Genomic DNA, 23967 nt, shown 5'->3' on the forward strand with positions numbered 1-23967 from the left:
GCTAGGATGACGCTATAGAAAGTCTGGCAAGGTGAAGGTGGAGATGGACTAGTGTGAGCTACTGAGGGAACGGGGAACAGGTGAGCAGACAAGCACAGAGGAAATTAGATGACTGGAAAGGCGGGAAGGGCTGGGGTTACTGCAGGGCAGGTGGGAGTGGCAGGGTCTGACAAGACGGTTAGTGAAAATTGCAAAGGGAAAGATGATCATATATATTTCAGTATATTTAGCTATGGTCACTGATTTTCATGGCATGACTGTGGATGGTTTATATGCAGCTTCAGATCAAAGCACCTGTGGTTTAGGATAATAGAAATTCAGTGAAGAAATTCCTCAAAGATTATAATCCGATTTCTCAGGACCCCAACTCTGATGTTAAAATGACAGCTCCAACTGTCTCTGGGTCTGGATGTGGAGGATCTGAGTCTTAACCACAGCCCACTTCAAGTTATCTGTCCTATGGTGACATGTCTTTATTCTCACAGAGAAGCTCAGACTTTTCCACTATCCTGAACATCAGTCATCATGGTGTCATAACTGTCAGACTTCTTTTATTCCTGACAGGTCCCACTCAGTATCATTCAGTTTTGTCCATCCAACCATTTCTTTAAATGTTATCCAATTTTTGGGCCATCCCCTGGGCCACAGCCTCTGTGTGAAGTGACTGGTAAGTCATAAAGCTGAGTCAAAAGACGGTGACTACAAAGAGCTGAAAATTGACCATAAACAGACTGGAAAATGATGGCAAAGAGACAGGAAATGACCACAAAGGGACACAAACTTTCAGCCTGTGGGTATCCCTCTATAGGAGAGGTTAGGGACCTTTTACTTGTCTGTGCCCAGGGGCTGATTTTCGAATAACGGAGTCTACTTCTAGAGGGTTTTCTTTTTTGTTTGTTTGTTTTTTTGTCTTTTAAACAGTGGAGGGGTTTTCAAGAATCCTATCTGCCTCTTTAAATGAATCGCTCCCTAGTCTCAGAGGGGAGAGGTTGTTCTCAGGGTAGCAGCCTGAGTGAGGCAGGTTGGCCACTCCTTTCATTATACTGTAACTCCCCTAAGGCTATATTTCTCTCTATCGCTCTGCTGTCTCTTTGCCATCCTCTGCTCTCTATCCCACTGCCCTCTCATCTTGCTTACCTCATCATCCTTCTTTCTCTCATCACTGGCTCCTTTCTTTTTTGCCTCATTCTCCTCACTGGCTTTCTATAAATCCCTCATCTCTCTCTCTCTCTCATAGACAGAAAGCCTGGACATGTAACATGCAAATGTACAAGTGACCACTCTCTCTCGCTCTCTCTCTTTCTCTCTCTCTCAAACACACACGCACTCACACACACACAAACATGCTTACACCCATCTCCTCCTGCAGGCAGAGCAGGGCGATGCAGGAGCGGTGGCAGCAGCTGCTCTGACACATCCTGGCGTGACGAACACACACACCGAAAAGGCAGGAGGAAAGAAGGAGGAGGAGAAGATAAGGAGGAGGAGGAGGGAGGAGGAGGAGAGGAGGAAGAGAGAGAGAGAAGAGGAGGACACAACTCTGTCAAAAGGACACCAGAGGACAGGAGAAGGAGAAGGAGGACAAGGAAGAGGAAAAGGGAAGGAGACCAGGGGAGTCCGGCGTTGCAGCCATGTCAGACACACCTCTGCAGAGGAACGGCACCGCGACGGCACCGTAAGTAGATGCTCCTCATCTATCTTTCCCTCCATCTCTCCTCTCCTTGCCTGCATCCCTCCTCTCCTTGCCTACATCCCTCCACCTCTCTCCTCTCCATCTGACAAGCTGGGTTGTCATGGGAACCGGAGCTCCGTCATGGTGAGGCTGCTGCTCAGTCATGACTGGAGAGGAGACACGCGGTACACCATGTACACTCCTCCCTCTCCTGCCTTGTCCTTTCCTCTCTCTGTCTCTCTTTTCTTCACTCACCCTCACACTCCCTCTGCAGAGCTCTCACCTCACTGCATATCAACCCTCTGTGGCTTTACTCTCTTGCTCTATTTTCCTCTTTCTATGACTGTCTCTCTCTCTGTCTGTCTTTTTCCTGCATTTTAACAATAATCAGACCTAAACTCCTTCTTCCTCATTTTCCTATCTGGTTCCTGAAGTAACACCATGGTACATACACTGTGTGTGAATGTGAATGTGCATATGCATATGTATGTGTGTGTGCGTGTGTGTAATGTTGCATGTTTTAGCATAGTGTGAAGGCTGCAGGCTTTGCCCAGCCTCTGTGTGTTAGCACAGTCTGCCATGCTGCAGGCCATTTCTTCCTGTGTGTGATTTGTGCCTGTGTGTGTGTTGATATTCATGAGAAACAAATGCCCATGCACAGACATAAGGATAATGAAATGAAAACTCACTTGGGCAAAACCTGAAGAGACTTTGAAACTTATAAAAATCACAGCACGACAAGTCACAGGAAGAGTGAGTCACTTTGAAACCTGTTTGAAAATGCTGCTGATGAGTTGGCAACTGTCAAATCTTTGATGTTGCTTCCCAACTCAATGTGACCCTTCAGCTGCAGTTTCAGGAGAATATTATTACACATAAAACAAAAGAATATGACAAGTAGTATTTTTACAGTAAATCTGTCAAACTTAGTTCATCCTACAGAACAGAACATTTTTTTTGGGGGGGTGGGGGGGTTGTGTTACAAAATGTGCAAATCATCTCTATATTTTTATAACACCAGATATTCTCTTTGGAGCAAGTATCAGGCAAGGTGTTACATAAAGAGAGCTGCATTATGGGTTGTTTGTAACCTTAATGTTGCTAGGCTGGCAAGTCTCTACCTCACACTAAGTGGTAAGTAATTGGGTCCAAAAAAATTTCTAAAAGTTTCTAGTAAGCTCAGTTTAACTCATAGTTTTCCATTGGCTCATGTTACACAGTCTGATGCCACAGAAGAGTGAAACTAGGGGAAAGTGGTCGATTGACATAATTTCCACAGAAATGAATTGGAAAGAATAGCAGTATGGACACAGTCAGGTGTCACTATCATAGAATGTTTCAATAAAACACAGATGGAAAAAAAAGGCTGTCAGGTGTACTCTGGTCCAAGAATTGGTGTGACAGAAATATGACTGAACCACCCAATAAATAGAGACAATTCAAAGCTGTTTTGGAGGCTTGTGCAATCTGAGCATCTTATTTTTGCAGATCTGAAGCAGGCATACCTGCTTTGTATGACACATTACACAGCTTCTGCAGTTTATGTCCTTGTGCAGGTTATGCTATTGTTATGGTGATCACACAGCCTCTGCATCCTTGGTTCTAAATTAAAAGTCTAAAAGAGAAAAAAAAAAAGCCCTATCGAGGTTGCAGACTGAAGGATGCTGAGTGGTTAGCTGGTATGAGTGATAACCAACATGGTATAGTGCATCTTATCTTCAAGTCGTGAGTCTTAATCAGCTGTCAACGGGCAGTTTGAGTGACAGGTTGGAGTGATTTTTACATCCTCTGTCAGAGCCGCACCCATGAGGCAGGCAGAAAAGGTGCAGTGAGGCATGGAGCAGACATGCTTCACTGGTACATCAATAGTTAATGTTATAATAGGGAAAATGAGACAGTGTGATTCAGCCAGTCTATCACGTCCCATCTTTCTTTGGGTCTGTCTGTTTTCCTCTGTGCTTGCAGGCTCATTTTTAATCAGCATGTACACTGTACTCTCTCTGGGTTGTCCACTGATTCAGCAGAAAGACGAGGTAGTATTTGTGGTCATGTAGAGTGCAGAAACCGCAATGGCAGATGGCCCATTCTCTGGTGCTATTTATTACACACTCAGGGAAGTCTGAAAAGGGAAGAGATGCTAATATTGATGGGATGACTTAAGCATATCTAATGTTACTGGGTGGCTATCCTGAGCATCAAATGAATAAATTAACATTTCTATTTTTGCAGTTATTGTTATGTTTTTGCCCATAGTTTTAGGGCACTGAGAGTAAAATGAAATAAAGTTAGCTGCAGTACTAAATTAGAGTTCACTATGTCTCTTGTGTATTTATGACCTTGGGTGGAAGTTCAAGTTCACACAACTTCATACAAGTGCAGTTCAAAGGGCTTTGATCTAGATACTCAATTTGCGTGCTCTTGGAAATGTGAAGATCCCACACCACCTCTTAAGTTAATCAGCCTTCCTGCAATAAATCAACACAACAGAGTAGGACTTTGTTTTAACTTGAAGAACCAAGAACCTTTCTTACACAGTGTTTGGATTTTTTTTCTCCACTCCATTAAATTAAAAGTACCAGAACACAAACCATAAACTTAACATAAGAGGAGACGTGCAAACTACAGAGTAGAAGAAAAAAATAAGAGGGAGCAGAAAGAACATGAAGTGCTGATAATGAGAGTAGGCCCAGACATCTGCTTCTCATCTTTGCATCTGTCTTTTAAATGCATGCAGAGACACACATGCATGCACTCTTACATACGGACATGCATGTGATTTCTTCTCCCCCAATATAAAAGCGTCTTTGAGAGTATAAAAGTGAGAGACATAAATAAAACAACAGAAATGAAATGAAATGACAGCGATGAGGTAGCTCATTTTACTGCTATTTGTAAGTTTTGTTATCGTTACATAGCTAACGTTAGCATTAACAGTTGTTTACTGACCAGTCGAAAAGAAACGTCGTAAATTCAGCATCAAACTTCAGCCAGAGCTTTCTTGGCTCTCCAGTGGTGAAAAGCAACTGCAATGTTTCTTCTATTGAAGTTAGCATGCTAACCAGCTAGCTGTGCCCCAGACAGCCCATCTTTTCACTTTCCAACAGTGACTTACTGCAGCCTCCAGTCTGCCCTGAAGAAGTAGCACTGCTCAGAGGGTGTATTCTAACTTCTTGTACTATAAATGCAATGAGGCCAAAGCCCTTGCCAAGTGACTATCACAACTACCCATTCCCTGCAATATTCAGTGGCAAAGAAAACTCACAAATAGCCCCTTTGACCTGTACAAAAGATGCAAATTCATATGCTAACCAAATTTCCATGCATAATGTAAGCAACTTAATGCAGTATTTTATTCTACTCATATGACTTTGGCCAATACAAGGGGGTCTGCTTGCATCCACAGCATGTAGCCATCATGAGCTATTTTAAGTGTTTTAAAGGCAAAACAGATTTTCACTGCTTTGCTGTTACTTTTAATGAAGTTGTTTATGATAATTCACAATAAACTGTCAGCTTTGAAAGTTCTCACTTGCAGTCTTTGCAATAAAATAAGACGTGCGGCATACTGAATTACTGAAATACAGTCACAATAGTTGAAAAAACTGTGAGAGCTGATATCTGAATAGATGCTGAAAGCCACTGACGTCCAAATGTTTAGCCGTCATCAGCCTTTCTCCCTCAAACTGCCCTTTATAACTGCTTACTTTTTAAGCTAAATTTAATACCAACTTTGTACAGGAAAAATAAACAGAAGCAACAAGGACTGTAGTACTGAAGGATTTGCCTATTCTAAACTGCTGAAAAAAAGATATTGCATACTTTTTAATAGTGTTTAGTTAAACTGTGCATGAAGACAGACAGACAGTTTCACGCACAAACACAACTCAACCTCCCTCAGTGATGTATAAAATATGAATGAGATTAAGATCTGGCAGCACCACCAGCAGAAATATGTCTGTTTGGGTTCCTTTTTCTCTTCCCCTCCTCTCTCTCTGTCTCCCTCTTTTTCTCTCTGTCACACACACACATACAATAACTCAGTCTGCAGCAGAGGCCAGTGTGTACCAGATGTGTGGCTCTATCTGTGCGTTTCAATTATTTTTGGGAGAATTGAAATGTGGGAGTACTAAGCTCAGGAAAGGCTGGCAAAAGAGATGGCCGCATTAACATAGCAACTCAGACACACATGCACACACACACAAATGCACATGCAGTTTTTCTGATTTACTTTCTTTGTCCATATTTGCTCATTTTCTCTGCCTCCTACTCACTCTTTGTATGTTGTTATATATCTTTGTGTGTGTGTGTGTGTGTGTGTTTTCCTGCCTCTGGTTCCACATCTGGAGGCCATTACCTCTGAGCTGGGATGCGGGGGAGGCGGGGCTGGGCTGGCTGTGCAGTGAGGTCATCGTGTCGTCGTGGCGAGGCAGAGGAACAATGATGCTGTTGTCTCCAACGACAACCAACCAACGTAGCTGACGCCAGAATTAAGGGGTCGAGGGGGGGGTGGCAGCATTTTAGGGGGTTGAAGACAGAAGGGGGAGAACGTGTGGTAGAGGGAAAATAAAACAAAAAACGTTTCAAAGTAGAATAACGTTAGCAAGGAAGCATGATTTGTAATGACAGTGTGAGTAGCCAACATAATGATGTGATTGGTGTAAATCCAGGTCAAACAGACACTCTCAGAGAGGCCAGATTTAAACCTTCAACTGGCTGTAAAGTCAAACAGCTGCAGAACTGAGCCTGGTTTCATAAGCTATATGTTACCAAAACTCCAAGCAGGTCATGGTCTATAACCTGCATGTGCCCACATTAAAGATGTAGCAGTATGTTTTAATGAGGGCGGAACCCAGGGTGAAACAGTGCAGCTTTTATTTTAGTATCTTGACGGTGAACCTCAAGTAAGCCTATAGTATGTTAAAGTTGTGCTGTAGGTTTTATCTAGCAGAATGCATGGACCAAAGAATGAAAATTTTCCATTTCCATTCCCGCTCTAGTATGCACTACTACTCCAACAACCATTACACATAACACACAGTAAGCCTGCTGCAGTATGTTCAGACTGTACTTACAGTAACACCTAATTATGCATATAAATGTCAAATGAGTCAATGGTCATTTAGTTAGGGCAACGATTTCTAAAACTGAACATTGTCATATTACCATCTAATGAAGTTGCTATGGTGAGCATACAAAACCTATTCCCTATGTCCTAAGACTGATGTTGTCTAACATGAAGTCAACTAACAATAAAATGTTACCATGGGTCAAAATAAACTGCTTGCATTTGCACTTGTGGGAGGATAGTCTCTACTAGACAGGTAGCGTACAGTGAATATTTCAGAGCTTTTTTGCTTAAAAAAGCTACCTGCTGCAGTGAGGGGAAACCAAAACAGAAAAGCTATAGGCCGTAAAACCTAAATAATCAGCTTATAGCTGTTTAAATCCTCCATAAGCTGAGGGAATCTGCAGTCAGGTAATAATTCTCTGTGGGTTTGTCCCTATGAGCAACACCTCACACTTTACACATATCCGATTGTTTATTACAAAATATTGACTAGTGCAGTTTTAAACAGTGTAGTGCTTGTTTACCTTATTACAGAGTAATTAAAAAATTAAATGCTGCACTGAAAAATATCACGACACACAGTATAATAAGTTAGTCTCATAACACAACTCATTTTTAGCTGAAGGGTTAAATGCTCAACCACGTTTCTGCAATAACTTTTATCTTAATATATACAGTATGTTTTACTCTTAAATTAGTTGAGTATAAAGTGTGGAATTTGTGTATATAACATAAAAAATACTCAACATTTAAAAACAGAAATGGAAGAAAACAATCTTTTAGAAGTTTCCTTATAATTTTTTGTCTTTTCTTGTAATACAATACTGGAGGAAAATACATTTTTACTGTTGACATGCACAAACAGCTCTAGAAGAAGTGCAGTAAATAAAAGTGTCAGCACTCTTAAACTTAGGAACTCTACAAGAGACTTGTCTGTGTGCATTAGCTTGGAAAAAATGTAACAACACAAGTCAAGTCACCAAATGTGGTTGACTTGACTGTTAACAGCTCCCTAAAGCCTCAAAACATCAAAATCCCAGAGAACTTTAAACGTTTAATAGTTCACTTGCAAATGTGGAAGCTATAGCTGAGGGCTGAATAAGACTCAGTTTTGATTTATTCAAGTCTTGCAGCTGCCCAGTGGCTTTACAGGACAGATACTCTCCAGCTGCGCTTATTTATTATACACTTTTTCTCTTGGAGTAATGCAGTGGCTGTTGTGTCTGTGTGTGTTTGTGAGAGAGAGTGTGTGTTGCATGCTTCTATATTCCCCAAAGAGCTGTCCAGGACTGCTGCTGCTGTTTCTCCTTATAAGGACGTCTGTCTGTGATGGAGAAAAATGAGAGAGAGGGGAAGATGGGTAGAAACTGAGGGAGAGGAGAGAGTGGGGTAGATAGAAGGTGGGACAGGTGGAGTGGAGGTGAGGAGGAACGGGGGCATGGAGGAAAGAAGGGGTGAAAAGGGAGAAATGAAAGGGGGGGAATGAGGTTGGAGGACTGAGGGCTGAGAGGGAAAGCAGACAGATGAAGTATGGAGGGATGGAGGGCAGAAATCCACCATGGGAAGTAGGTAGGAAGGGAGATGAAAAAGAGAGCAAGAAGATTTATGGAGGCAGATGAAGATTAAGTGTTGGATATGTGGAAAAGGAGAGAAGGGACAAGAGAAGGAAAAGAGGAAGGGATGCAAGAAAACTGCGCTAGGGAAAATAGATTGTGATGTAGGAAAAGAGAAAGAGAAAGTGGAGGAAAGTAAGAAAGTAAAGGGGTGTAAGAGAGGAGAGAGAAGAAGAATGGATGAAACTGAGGTAAACCTAGAGTGTTAAAACAGGGAGAAAAGAAAATTACGACACAGATAACAATGACCCATTTACTTAAACTCTGGCTTTTGTCTATGAGTGTTTGTGTGGGTGTGTGTGTACGAAGGTGCGTTGTGCCTTTTTAAGTGGTGCTTGTGCAGCTTGTATTTCCACAGATGTCCCACTGATGTTGATCTGCAGATATCAATTCAGGGAGTGACACAAATATCTTCCCCCTTTTCTTTTCTTTTTTTCTGTTCCCTCTGAGGTTTCTGTTGATGTCAACTTCGAAAGACACTGGAATAAATATATGACCAGAGTGACCAGAAATAGAACCTGACGAGTCAGCTGTAGGATTCGCTGTGAGTGGGCAGCATCACCGACTGTAGTCTCACAGAATTTTATTAAAAGATTGCAGCATCTTTAAATACTTTCTTTGTCTTTGAAAGTTAGAGAAAGATGTTGCATGACCACCCCATGAGAGAGATATGTGTGTCTGTTTTCAGCTTGCAGTGCAGTGGTGGACTGTGATTGGCAGTTAGCAGCAAAAGCTGCACATAGTTATAGCAATAGCTCTAACAGCAACAGAATTTCTTTAAAGGTGCTATATGTGAGTTTTGCTATTGCTACATAGCCAGCATTAGCATTAACAGCTTTTTACTTACCATGAGCTTCAGCAAGCGTTTACAAGACCCAAGATTTGGATACCATCTCTAGGCAGTGCTACTTCTTCAGACTCTTATGTTGGACTGAGGGCAGACTGGACACTACCGTGACTCACTATCACAAAGCTGGCTGGGTAGCATGCTAACTTCAGTAGAAGACAGGAAGTGATAGAAATAGAGACAGCTGTTGGTAAGTATAGGAATTAAGTTTGATGCCAAACTCACAATGTTTCTTCTAGACTGGTTAAGTGTTGGCTAATGTTGGCTATGTGGCAATAGCAAAACCTACATAAAGTACCTTTAAACTTAATCATGTATTATCATGTATATGGGTGATACTATGTCTATTTATCTATCTATTTTCAGGTGTAAAATTGCAGTTTTAACTTCCTACCATTCTCTCAAGATAATTTGTGCTTAAGGAACACAATTTTTACATAATTTGTGTCTAAAGCTCATACAGATTTCTGTGTTTCAGAGTTTAGACTAAATTTTGTGACTGTGATTTATCGGTTTTCCAGTTGTGAGTCAGTCATAACTAAATTGATTAGCTTGTGTATGACATTCCTGACAGAGTCAAAATAAAGTTACTAGAAGATAAAAATAAATCTTCAAACTGTTCATGTTAAATTAACCATTATCTCATCTCCTCTTAGAGACCCACAGCTTTCAAATATGACAAATTATTCAGCTGCTTCCCTTTTCCTTACTTCTGCAATTTACTTTGCTCTTCCTCTTTCTCACTCCTTTTTCTCTCTCCCTCTCCTCTAACACACACCCTTACCTTCATGCCATTGCTCCTTTCTTCCTCCCCTTCCTCTTTTCTCTCTCTCTCTCTCTCTCTCTCTGTCAGCTGCTCCTCCCAGCTGTTTAATCACACATGGCTCATGCCTAAAAAAGAGAGGGAGGGAGGGAAGGAGGGGACAAATGGGAGGAGAGACAGGGAGCGCAAAAGAAAGAGTGGGTGACACAGCCAGAGAGAGAGAGAAAATGCGAGCAGCGGGCTGAGTGTGAGGCACATGGCCAGTGAATGAGAGATCTTTGCTTCCTCTCGGCGTGAGCTCCTTCTCCCACTGTCTTCCTCTCTCTGGTTGGATTACTGCTGAGGAAGAACCTCATCTGGATACTCCTCCTCCTCCACCTCCTCCTCTTCTCCTTCTCTTTCCTCTACTTTCCTCCCCTCTATATCTTTCACTGAGGGGACTCCGGCTCTCTGTCTTCCCAGATCTCACCTCTCGTTCTCCTTTCACCCCCCCCTCTCCCCTGCTTCCCCCTCAGGATGTCGTGTGAGGAGGCTCAGCTCCACAAAGAGAGGCTGCAGGCCTTGGCGGTAAGTCAAACTGTTCTTACCATCTTGCTTTTGATCTGCTCATCTCTTCATGTCTCTTTGACCTTCTGTCTGTTTGTTTTGCTGCCTTGTTTGTCCACGGCTGACGTAAAACACAAGGGCTTTCATGGCCACCCTGTCTCACCTTGACTTCATCTCTTTCTGTCATTTGCAGCACAATATCTCGCCTAACTGTCTCGCACCTCAGAGCTCCTGCTACTCTGCCAGTCTCTCCTCAGCTTCTTCAATACTTCTCCCTCTCTCTCTCATTTGCTCTCTGCCACTCTATGACGAGTCACATTTTTCATTCATGTTCCACTGGCATCATTCAAACACATTTAGAGGGTGGGAAACTTTCTTTGCTCCAAATGTAACAACACACCGGCAGAGGTGCTCAATGACAGGGTGACCCCAGGGCTCAAACTTAAAGAAGAAAGACCAGCAGTCTAATGTGATTGTTCTTAAAGCCAAAGAACTTCATAACAAGTGAACCTAGGGGCTGAAACAGAACCATTACAACTGACAACTAGTGTCCACAGTGTATTTTGGGTTTACCATGTTAGCTAGTAGCCATCTGCTTCAGCTTCTGTTCTGTGTTGGGAGGCTAAATGCTAACCAATGTACCAAAGCTAAAATAGACATAAACTTACTCCCTCACTAGCCTGCTGTCTTGCACCACTGCTGTCTTGCTGTTCATGTCAGCTTTCATCCTCTTCCATGCCTTTTGTTTCCGGAGAAACCAACTCAGAGGAAAGTTGGTGGAAAATCAATTTTTTTTTTCTTTTTGGCCAGATGTCTGAGGTTTTTAGGTGTATCTGCTTTCCAGAGTAGGAAAAACTCAGCCGAGAGGTGGTCTAGTTTGTGTTTCAATATACTCGCCGTTACGCTTCATGATATCAGGGAGGCATCTGTTGGAAGTGTTTGGCTTGGTGCTGATAGGACTTCAGAGCAACAGTGAGACCAGGGTTCAGTGCCTGGGACTAAATTTGGCGCCAGCAAGGAACCACAGCATACCACATACACACACACACTCAACGCACAGAGGCACAGGAACACACACATATACACACACATTCATACACACAAGTTGGGAGGGGGGGCAGCAGCGGCAGCAGATGGAGAAACTATTTTGGCCACGTTGAAACATGGCAGCCATACCAGGCTGTGTGAACTTAAACCAGTCAGGCACTTAAGTAAATGAAGAGAGTGGAAAGTTCTCACGATATGAGCGGAGAGGAAGAAGCATTTCTGTTCCTTGCATCACTCTTGCACATTTATTTGGCAAAACACTCCAAAATCACTGATTGTGTTATCGATGAAATTAGTTTTGCTTTGAGGCCTGCAAATGCTGCAGAATATTCTGTTGGCACCTGCAGTCAGCATTACCTAAACACCACAAAAAATGCTCTATGTACTCCAATTCTCTCCTGAAGTGCTATTAGAGATCCTATTGTAAGTACCAAGAGCTTTGACATATAATAATGGATAGACATTAAATACAAGTACCTAATTTGAGCCTATCTGTCTCATCCAAAAGAGCATCTGTCTTGTCTCAGCTGAGTGTGTGTACGCTATATCAAAGACAATAACAGCACTAATAGCTTTCAAGACCTACCAGGCACTTAAATAGAGAAGGGTTACTATTACACTAATAGTACTAACAACTCTCTGAGGCCGCTAAGCACCCTAGTAGCCACATACACAGCCAAGCAGTGCAGGTCCAGTGTAAATACAGACGCTGGAGAAAGCTTTCCAGAGCATCTCAGAGGGAAGAGGAAGGATTTTATAGCAATCTCTTCCAACCGTCAATCAAAATTTTTGGCCGTTTCAGCGAAACCAAAAACACAGAATCACACAAAATCCTTTAAAAGTTTTTTTGTCTTCAGCAAGGATGGAGACAGGTGATACATGACTTTATGGCCTTTTGAGTAAGCGTTACTGAACCCCGTGTAGAGAGCTGCACAGTGCATACACTCACATTGACACACTGTCTCCGGTCTGCAGCTGACATGCTTATGATTTCATCAATAATTGATACTCAGAGATTTCATCATCATCACCATTAGTGTCTGACTTCATCAATACTTCAGCAGATCTTGAGCCAAATTGGAAGCTTCCCCTAAAATCTGAGCCAAGCGCTTGACCAGTCATATCTTTGTCTGAGCCGCCTGAACACACAGCTCCTCATATCTGACGCTTATTTTGATTGACATGTAATATGGACCTAAAGTCAGGGTTCTTTGTCATGTTTGATCTATTGAGACAGACCTAAAAAATCACTGTTGGGGAACAGGCAGCTGTCATTATAATGTTCATTTACCACGGAGACAGGTCTACGTGCTGTGTGGCTCATGAATAAATCATGCTGCTAATGGCTCTGATTCACTAGCCATTTTTTGTAGCTTGGGAGAAAGGACGACATACCTTTCTGCTCCATCACAGCAGCTGGAGTGAAACAGTGTGGTGAGACATTACAGAGTTTGATGGAGAGGTCTCATTTACAATAACAAGATGAGAACATGATTTTAAAAAAATATAGATCTACATGTGCAACAGAAATGCCACAGCTATTCTGTTAGCATGTTATAATCTATTATACTTTTCTAATGAGAACAAAAAAAGTTCTAATAGTCAAGGAGAGCAATGAATCCTGTGTGGCATTTTTCCACTCCTACACAATTTATTTACAGTAACTCACCTAAATTTAACCAGGCTAAGATGGCTCTCTTTTGAGTTTCATGAGAGTTAGCGCCATGCAAACTGAGAAAATCTCCATAATAAGATTACTGAGAGCAATGATCATTTGGTACAACAAAGGGTAGGACATTTGCCAGTGTTTAATCAAAGGGTTGATTACTCAATTGGCTCATTTGTCCACAACACGTACAAACAAGATTCCCATAGTCTGATAGTGATTACGGGTCTGTCAGCTGCCAGTGGGTACAGATTTCCATGGTAACTAATTGGTCAGATTAGGGAACAGTTGTGATGTCATGTTGTTAAATCCAGACCTGTAATTGGTGTATTATTAACATGTAATTATAGCAGTCGGATGGAGCGCTCCCTGGTGAGGGTTCCCCCAAAAAACTGATTACGTGTGTGTGTGTTCGTGTCCAAGTGTTTTTGCAAATGCGTGTGTGTTCACCAAAAGCTCTGTGGTTTTAAGATCAGCCAATGAATGGTTAGTGTTTCATCTTTCTAATTAGCTGTTGCCTGTGTGGCCTGCCGACTGCAAGCAGCATGGTAAAATACATATACAAAAGTGTGTGTACGTGCATGTGTGTGTCTGTATGTTTCTTTGCATGTACTCATTTACTGGCTTCTCTGTGTTTACACAGATGACCTCAGCCCTTTGGACTCTTAGCTGCCCCCCAAACACACACTCAAACACACACAAGGCCGCAGATTGTCTGGGGCCAAGTCTAAGGGGATTTAGGAAGTGGTGCTTGAGGATTGAGATGATGGTGATGTGTGTGTGTGCTTGTGGGAAAGACAGAGAATGAGGGACGGATGGCTGCTGGCTCTATGAGAAAGACAGAGACTGAACTCAGCTCAAAATCTAAACCTCTATGCCTACTGTCTCTCTTGCTGTCTTATGAGAGTTATTAACAATTCTGCAAGACTAATGTGCAGTAATGAATTTACTTTATCTCCTGGATTTGACCACACATTGATTTTTTTGGATGAGCTCTGTGTGGTAATCTGTGTAAGTCAGAGTGGTCGTGGAAACGGTCCTCTGGTTCCACTTCGTGAGGAGAGTGAGGCAGGGTGAAGGTGAAGGGGATGATATAGCTAGGCCTTTGCAAACGCTGAGATTTGTGGCCATGGCATGCAGTGGATGGCTGGGGTAATGGGCTGCGTTAAGAGAGGTAAATAGCGTTGGGGGTTGGACTGCCTGCAGGCTTGTGGAATTTAAGCTTGTGAGGATTGTTTACTTGTAGATTGACGGATTGGCAGCACTGAACCCCTAAAAAACCCATAAGGAAAATATTGATTGAGGTTGGGAAAAATGCAGTCAAGTGTTTTTTACCCAGCTATGCGTTACTAATAATAACCCATGATCACATTTTTAACAAACTTGCACCTTTTCCTGTTAAAGTGATTTTTCCACTGCACTTACAGTGTCTCCAAATTATGACGCCCATATTATGCTAATCTAAAACAATTCAAACATTTTGAATGTCCTGAAGGAGGGAAGTGGTTCTTACAGTTTCCCTGTGAAGCATTTGTTACAGATTAACCTCTAACTTTTTGTCATTTGCTTTTATTTGCAGCAATTTTACCGTATCTAGGTGATGGCAATTAGCTAAACTGCTGCAAACTGTTGTAAACTTTGTATTGCAGAGCAACAAGAATGACTTAAAATACTCTCTGTAGGGAGACTGTTTGTACCTGTGTCGGTTATTTGCTTACAATCAGACACATCTGCCTAACATATGGTTTTTCAGAATCAGAATCAGAAAAACTTTATTGATCTTGGTGGGGAAATTGCTTTGTTACAAGTGTTTAACATGTAGTTAGGAAGGAGTAAATAAGTAAATATAGAAATAAAAACTACTATAAAGCTCTGTATGCAGCTAAATCAAATCTGTCTTTCCTATAGAACTGTTTTCTTGTTAAGTTTTAACATGGGATTATGCTTATTTGGTCCGGTTGACTGGAAAGACAAAACTGGTCAGATTCCCCCCATCTGTCCCATGAAATTGGAAATACTGGCTATACAGTCACTGCATCAGATTCAGTGTATGTTAAGGTCTGACTGCTTGCATATGATTGCTCAATAGGCCCCCTAAATAAGTGTCTAAGGTTTTGAATATTTGGCAGGGTGGGTGTTGCCAACAGATCAGATTGGACCCTGATGAGGCAGGAGTGGATAGGTGGTTCAGGGAGGCTTGGTTTACGGACTTTAGGAGTTTATGGGGGTGGGGAGTGCGCTCGGGGCAAAGTCATTTTGAGGGGAGAGGTGGGGGTGTGGTTTATTGGGTAGTAGGGGGCCCGGGGCACGCCAGGAATTACATGCCGTCTAAAATTAGCAGCAGCTGTCTCGGGACCTACTGGACATTCTGGCTTGTTTGTGTGCGCGCGTGTCTAGTTGTACATGCTTCTGTGTGTAAGAGGGGTTAAAGTTAACAGAGACTTGAGACAGGAGAGGCTGGAATGCAGCTCTAGTGGGCACTGCTGGTTTTAAAATTATTTTCATGACATTTGAGCTTAATTGGATCATTAACAATGCAGAGTGACAGGGCAGAGAAATACTGAAGAGGGCATGCAGCAAAGGTCATTTTAGAAGCTACAGCTATGAATGCAACAAAATATTAGTGTCATTACTTACCTAATGACAGATACACTCAGATTACAAAGATGCAAGGCTTGTTGACTTTTGAGGTCTGGAGGAGTTAAAAATTACACTGTTTTGTTTACCATGTACCTTTCCATGCAAATTTAGATGGTGTGTCTCTCCTCCAGATGGATATGATGAGTGTAGTCACCACCTGCTACTGTCGCATGACAACGGCATGCAAGACATGTCGGCAATGTGCTAAGTTTGCATTTATTGACACCACCGCTGGCTAAAGAGTTAACAGGTTATCATTCATGCACCTCTGTTTGCCCAATGACTAATAAATTAGCATTGTCTGAAGAGAGCATCACTGTGTACAATAAACATTGGTAGCAAAAAAGACCTGCAGGTGCTCAGTACAATTAATCTACCTCTTGAACAATATATTGAACAAATTTTAATCTAAAAAATAGTGGAAGCCCAAAGTAGCATTTTGAAAAAGATTGTTATCCAACTAATAATCCAAAACCCAACAATATAGGTCATGGCTCATGGTTCACACAATCATCCAAAGATGATTCTAGCACAGCGGAATCAAACCCATGACATTTAGGCCACAGGTCCATTTCAGTCTCTATTCTCTAAGCATTCAGGTATGGCCGCTTGCTGAATGGAAGATGATCTTCACTGTGAGATGTCTGTGCTGGGTGTGTCGGCATGTGCAGAATGTGACCCATCTGATCTGTAGCCCACTTCTGTTCACAGCCTCAGCATCAGCAGATCTTTGATTATAACACAGTTACATCACTGCTTTACCGCATTATAATCCTGTCTGTGTGACCTCATACTGGGTGTGTGAGATGTGTGTCAGTAGCGCAGAATGCTGTTCATTAGTGTGTATGAGTATGTTTGCATGTTTTCATGCACCAATCCTGATTTACTTTCTTGTTTCTTTTTAAAAAAAAAAAAAAAAAAAAAAAAAAAAAGCTGTCCAATCAGACATGTAAATAAAGTTCAAGTCAGTTTAAGTTCACTTATTCACAACTTATTTTTGTTGTTGTTTTAAAGCTGTCCTTTTGAATTTCAATAGGAGTATAACTACCCATTTTACTTCCTGGAAAATGGCCTTTATTTGGCTTTAAGTGTGTACTAGGAGGCCACAATGAGAAATACATGTCATAAATCATTCAAAAATTTTAGACCCAACCCTTTATTCCCATTAAACTTTACTTACTGATATTCTTTTGGTTTACCATTATAAATGTCCCAGTCAAACATCCTGTGATATAACTGTAAATCCTGTTTTATGGAAGTATCTTGTTCAAGGCTGCATAGACTATATTCATAGTAGTCATGTCTGGATAGGCTTTTTCTTCATTTGTTTCTTTTTTGTCCCATTGAACAAAAGCCATTTAAAATCGGAGGGGCTAGGACCCTGCTATACCTGCTTGCAGAGTCTAGTTCTGTTTATTTGCTGTTTGTCTGTCTTCTTAACAAGAGTGCCCTTGAACACAAGTCTACTACAGGAAACCACTCAGAAACTCAGGGGATTAGGGATAGAAGAACACTTCATTGTGCTGAACTTTACACTTATGGGAACTGTAATTAGATACCGTAATTTTTGACCCCTTCTCCACTGCCAAAAATCTTTAACCCTGTAGAATGAGAGCTTACTAAATTATGTCCAGTCCATGTGACCTGTGGATGACTTGTGAAGTTAAACAAACCAACAACAATATGACAAAGTAAAAGTCTCCACTGGGGCTCAACCATTTTAGATACTGAACGCAGAAAATTCTGCGCAAGTGTCAAAGTTTTTGGATGGCATCAACAGTAGTGCGGAACGTGATGCCCTCTGTATTAAAGCATAAGCAGCAAGCCAAGTGGGGCCAAACACTCAAGTGAGTCAGAGTGTGGGAAGTCATGAGTGTGTCACCAAGAATGTCAACATATTTTCCTGAGGAGGAGGATGTGCTCTCAAGGAGGGAAAATACAGTGAACAGAGCATGGCGCAGGGTCTTTCAACGGTACATGGCCAGGGACTCATTTCATCGTTTTATTAGCTTATCAGTTTCTGTTCCAAGCAAGACAGTGGCATTCCCTCCCGCTAATGACTTTATGTTTTGGTTGAGAAGTGATAGCCAAACTTATGAACTGATCCAACATTCTTTCATATGAACTCTGTGACCCCAGGGAGCTGAATAGTCCACAGTAAGATGCTTGGCACTGTGTCTAAAGTCTAGATGAGTTAGACTGTGTTCAGGCATACAGTAGCACTACTATGGCATAGCAATGGATGTGTTTGTGCCAGATTGTTGCTACTGCTATAGGTTAATCAATGCCAAGACACCACATAGTGGTTTTTCCCATTTGAGGCAGGATAGTACCACTCTAAAAAGTTTTCACAGCAGCAATAATTATTTTCCATCACGATACTTATGAGATAAAAGCTAAATTGGAACACTGCTGAAAAGTACCACATGGTATCCTATAGTACCCTGGAAAGTATGAGTGTTTGGATGAGCAGTATTTGACTGGCCAGCGCAGTGCAGAAAACCCTTTTTTTTTCTTTCCCAGAATACCCTCCTGTTTGTTTTCTCTCTGTGGTGGACCCCCCCACCCCATGAAATGAACGAGGAGTCTCTGTTTTTGGAGGAATGATATTTGTTGCACAGCTATTGTCAGTCTGAAAAGGCCTGTAGGATATGCCACTGATTTAAGCCATTATATTTTGTTTACAGTACTGTGTTTTAAGCAGAGCATTGCTGCAGGTGGGAATTCTTATTCTATACATTTTATTTCTGGAATGTGACAGAAACCAAATGGCAACCAGACCGTCTTTGATCTGAGGATGTGGAGCATCTGTCTGTGTGTATATATGTTTCTGTACAGTCGAGGATTCTCCCACACAGAATACACACAACTTATCTGTGACTGTATTTGCGCCCGTGTGTTTCTGTGGATTTGCACTGTATTTGCGTGTGTGTTTTCCTCAACCACATGTCCTTAACACTCCCTGACATCTGGCGACCATATCTCTGCTCAGGCTCTCTGACAGTGTCTCACAAGCCATGGGAACTGCTGTGTAGGTTGCTGTGGTGTGTGTGCATGTGTGTGGGGATTTATTTTATTATATTTGTTGGGTCTGAAATCCATGAGCCAACTATACATGTACTTTCTATACTATTAAATGGCTGTTTGAGGGTTACAACTTGGTTTTAGGGTCAAGGTTAGAATTTGGTTCAGGTTAGAGTTAGGCATTTAGTTGTGATGGTTAAGGTTAAGGGGCTAGGGAATGCTATGTGTCAATGGCACGTCACCACAAAAATAGGTGTACAAGGTTTTGTGTGTGTGTGTGTGTATGACGCAGTAAGACAGAGAGAGAGAGAGAGAGATGACCTCAGGTTTGGCGCAGATGTCTCACAGCCTGTGTGCAGTTTTGTGATGTGTGTTCTCTCAGCAAGTCAAGTCGTTTTACTTGGTTCTGTTCTGTTTGTCTATGCACCAAAAAGTTGTGTCTATTTCTTGCTACAAGAGGACGACATTCACCATGACCAGTGCTGTAATTTTCTGGTGAGGACAGTCCATTCTGGTAGAAAATGGTGGGGAGCTACAGGTTATAATTCAGATCAGTCAGGGTCCTCTGAGGTAAATAAGTGCAATTACTTTGCAAATAGAGTCAAACAGAATCACTATCCTTGTCCTTCAATATAACCTGTTTTTTTTTTTTTTTTGCTTCAATTTTTAACTAATTTCTGGAAACATCTGTTTTTATTCTGTCATTCAATTCAGCTACTTTTTCTTTTGTTTTTCTTCTCTATATTCAGTTCTTTTTATACTATTATGTGTCACTCTTCACTCAATTTTGCTCCATTTGAGAGATGGTTTACAGTTATTCACATTTTAGGGGTTTTCCCTGATGGTTATATATTTAGCCAAACAGGAAACGTCCCAGAAATCCTCATTCTGCTCCCACTGAGAGGGAGAGCGAGAGAAAGAGGGAGAGAGAGATAAAGCCACATCCACATCTCGTGCCCTTCAGCCTCAAACAGTGGCTGTCCTGGGATCTGCTTTGTTTATATTCCCATGCATTTTAATCCAAGTAAATTTAAAGACAGTGACTCTGCATCACCTCTCTCTATACCCCCGCCCCTACAATCCACCCGCATCAGCCTCCAGACGTCAGCATCATTCATCTCAAACGTGAGGTTAAGGATTGTTCTCCCCATCTCAGGTTCAACATCAGCTACATTTAGAGACTTCAAGGCCTAATATCTCCTCTTACGATAGCCTGTAGACCCTAACTCCTCTCAATCCCCAATAAGTCCTGACCTCCAACCCCTCTAATACTTCACTTCCTTCCTGCCTGCACCAGGGATCATTTTTCTCCCTGTCTCTCCAGAGTGAGACATTGAATGTTACATATGTGGACACTGTAGTGGGTAGTTGCTAAGTGTGCAGCCTGTTTAGATCTGTTTACCTCTAATTTGCTTCATTAGCTTGCTATATTGCTGAACCCACAGACTTGGGGAAAACTTGGATGTAGCGTCTATGATATCACCCAACCAGGAGATTAAACAAAACTATCAGTTTGAAGTGAGTTGAATGATATATTAATGTACATAAGAAGCCATTAAGTCTTTGCTCATTTTTAAATTGAATGAATGAAAACTTTAAATGCCCTGAAGGGATCTTGTCTCGTAGATGATAGGCATTAACATAAAACATTCAGTGAATACAACAGCATGCATTAGTGCATCATCACGCTCAGCCTTTTTCTAGCTTTATTATTTCTTCACTGCCCTCCAAATGAAACTACTGACAGTTCAATCCACAGTAATCAAAACTGGATTTTAAATGACCTGCATGAGTGGATTATTAATTCTCATCTCTCTCTCTCTCCCCCCCCCTCTTTTTTACATCTCTCAGGAGAAGCGAAAACGGCAAGCTGAAATAGAAGACAAAAGAAGCCAGCTTGATGACCTGGTGCTACAGCTACAACATCTCAAGGTTGGTTGGTTCCTCCCTTCTGTAGAATGTTGGTTTTGAATTACATAATTTAAAATCAAGAATTGGGTTTTGAATTAAAGTGAACTCCATATACGACGGAGCAAATCAAAATCATAACAAAATTGAGGGATGTGAGGGAAAGAAATCCTCATTTAAGGATGCTGGCCTGTAGCTGACCCTGACCTCTGACCTCTCTGTGGAATCATATCAATAAAGTGCTATCACAAATATAAAAATAGTATGACATGTCAATACAGTTTGCTGGACCATCTCAGCAGTGAGGAATAAAGTTGTGCTGGGTGACTGACCAGTTGTTTCCTCTGAGAACCAGCCTGCTCTCTGCTCTCTCTCACGCTGTTTAACAGCTTTCCATTTCCTGTTGAGCTATGACACACAACCACACTGAGCTTGACTCTTAAAGGGAAGGTGTGGAGCTGTTTAGAAGGGCTGTGCTATTGATCATCAGTGTAGTAACAATTTTTTACCAATTGCCAGAGAAATAAAATTACCATATACTGAGGACACAAGGCTTCAGCAGAAAAAGCTGGGTAAAGTTAACTTGGCTCCGAAATCACTGTGATGCTGAAATGGTCAAAGACTCAGATCAGCGCCTCCATTCTGAGAGGCTTGGATCATGCAGCAACCAGAGGTTCTTATCAAATCTCTGGGCTCCAGTCTCCATTTCCTCTCCCAGGCCACTATGTCTCTGGAGATCAGACTACAAAGGCTGCTTCATGCTGCCTGGCTGTGTGGCACTCAGAGGTAATGGCCATTAAATGGGACTGTGTTACCAGATGCTGATTACATCTGGACTTTAAGCCTGCCAGTGTTGTATGCAAGAAAAACTAAACAGAGCAGTACACTGGCTCTGGAGATCAGAAAAGGCTTGATTTTCTCAGATGGAGTGAAGCACTAACAAGTTCGGGTTAAGGTGCATTCAGATCATATCGTTCGTTCGGAAAGTACACAGAATACATACAAAAAGCAGACATCCTTGCATTTTTTTAAATAATAACTGTGGCTTCCTGAAAAGCAGGTTGCATCATTTCTGGTGCACAAACAGGGAGCTACCAGACACTAAGTGACACCCTGGTGGCCTAGCAGTTAAGGCCCCAACATCTCTGATCCTCCAGGGACGATCCCCTGGTTACATTTTATTCCCCATCACACTCCCCCTCATTTCCTGTCATCTCTCTACTTCCAACTATCTACCCATTCATCCATCCATAAGAAAGAAAATATATGATATTAAAAACCTGGACCATTGGTTGAATTATTATCAGCCAGTGTGTGGAGTACAGTAAAAAAACAGCCATTCCTGTGTATGAAAATGCTGCATGTCAGTACTTATTATTACTGTTGGCTTCCCTGTGGGTTTCTGCAATGCAGCACTGATTGGTCAAAATAACACAGGCTAATAGTCTAAAGCGTAGTTACTGCAGTAGACTGAAATGTCAGCAGTTAATGTCATATGTAATTTGTTATAATTACTACTTTCCATGCAGAGCAGCCCAAAAATGAAAAGAAAAGAAAACAGACACTAGCACGATAGAATGCAGCAGTATACTCTAGACACACACAACAACATATATCACTTATAGATGCAAATGATAAAGTTTTCGGGTTCAAATTCAGGCAGTGCTGGGTTTCAGGCAGTTTCACTAAAGTGACCAGTAAAGGTTAGATTAGATAGGTACAGACTGCACAATATCTGGATCGAGACTGAGATCAAACCCAGGTACAACAGTCGTGCGTCAGCTTCATTAATAGCTGCTCTGCACTGAACATAATGCTTTCATGGCCAACGCACACATTGTGCACATGGCTTTAATTAATGTCTCTCTTTTGTCCATATTTCCATAAGTGGGTGTTAAATGCTGGAAAACACCAGCTTGTAAGAATCAAACTTAACTTAATAAAAGATTCATTCACGCTAAGTGCGTTTAAAGGCTCTAATTAGAGAGTGGAATGTATTTTTATTGCAAATATTAAAACTGGCCATACAGTAGATATTTGTCATGTAATGGGTACCTACAACCGCTTCCCCACCCACCAGGCATCTGTGCAGCATTTAGGGCAGTAGGATTTAACAATTCTTTTTGGAGGTGAAGCTATTATACATCAGCAGGAAGAAGTGTAACTCATACAGTGAGTTTGTGAATTATGAATTAACTAAGTAGAAACATTCATATAGATACTGAAATATATATTTTAAAGAATTACTTCTACTACTACATTGATTCATGAATACATTCTAAAAATATGATGAGGAAATGGAAATCTTTACCTCCATCAAAAACAGAGGCTTTAGCAGAATGTATTTTAAGAGATATCATGTGATTCATCAGTGCTCAAAATGTATGTAATGGCTATATCTGGTGTGTCTCCACCTGACAGGGCTGATCTCGTGATTTTCTGAGCTTGTGCGTGAGGTCAAGGGACAAATTTCTCATTGGTTGAAAGGTTTAAGAACTTGACATATATTACTGATGCCTGCAAGCTGTTCAGCTTTTTTTTTTTTTGGAAAACTGTCTGTCAACAGTTTGTGTTCCCCATTTACGCAGGACTTTGAATGTCAAATCTGTGTTTACTTGAAACAAACTCTTGGCTTACCAGTAGTGGCTGGCAGTAGTCATTAGGGGATCTGTTTATGTGTGTTTGGATTGGGGTGTTTTTCTGGAAAGGAGCAAACAGCCAGGCTGGTCTTGCTCAGCCAAGGGAAACTCTGCTCTAACAGGCCTGCGCACCAGGAGCGCTGAGATCTGGATGTTAAGATGGAATGAACGGCTACCTGTCAGCCAGAAACTGACTAACACGTCCATCTGCGCGTGCCAGTAATTAAACACACATGCATGTGCGTGTAAAAGCAGCTCACAGGAACAGAACAAAACTGTTAAGGAAGGCATATGGGCATACTCTGTCTCTCTAGGGTCAAGGCAAGAACTATGTTTAGGGGAAAGAAGAAAGAAGGATTGAGTAGAGTAAGAGAGATGAATGGGTGTCACACACACATTTGTTAAGCTTTTCTGTGAGCAGCATCATTGACTCCATTCATCCACTAACTTCTAACCCCAAACTGAACTCAGCTTACCCTCACCTTTAACCTTAAACTCAATATCTGACCTTAAACCCACTATTACGTCAAGTCT

At 41.7% G+C, this 23967-nt stretch overlaps 1 protein-coding gene across 5 annotated transcripts in view; it reads left to right on the forward strand.

The window, feature by feature from the left end:
- Positions 1 to 1399: 1399 nt before the first annotated feature.
- The window catches only part of LOC108886025 (A-kinase anchor protein 2), a 75870-nt gene continuing 53302 nt past the window's right edge, over positions 1400 to 23967 (forward strand). For 2 of the 5 annotated variants that reach the window (XM_018680625.2, XM_051072830.1), the window contains exons 1-3: positions 1410 to 1675; positions 10479 to 10530; positions 20738 to 20818. In XM_018680625.2, coding sequence (XP_018536141.1) covers positions 1632 to 1675; positions 10479 to 10530; positions 20738 to 20818 — 177 coding nt within the window. In that variant the 5' untranslated portion in view covers positions 1410 to 1631. Of the gene's footprint in view, positions 1676 to 10189; positions 10257 to 10478; positions 10531 to 20737; positions 20819 to 23967 lie in introns of those variants that run through there. The other 3 variants (XM_051072829.1, XM_051072827.1, XM_051072828.1) reach the window with 3 other exon arrangements.

The sequence above is a fragment of the Lates calcarifer genome, linkage group LG9, assembly GCF_001640805.2.
Source record: "Lates calcarifer isolate ASB-BC8 linkage group LG9, TLL_Latcal_v3, whole genome shotgun sequence".
NCBI classification, from domain to species: domain Eukaryota; kingdom Metazoa; phylum Chordata; class Actinopteri; family Centropomidae; genus Lates; species Lates calcarifer.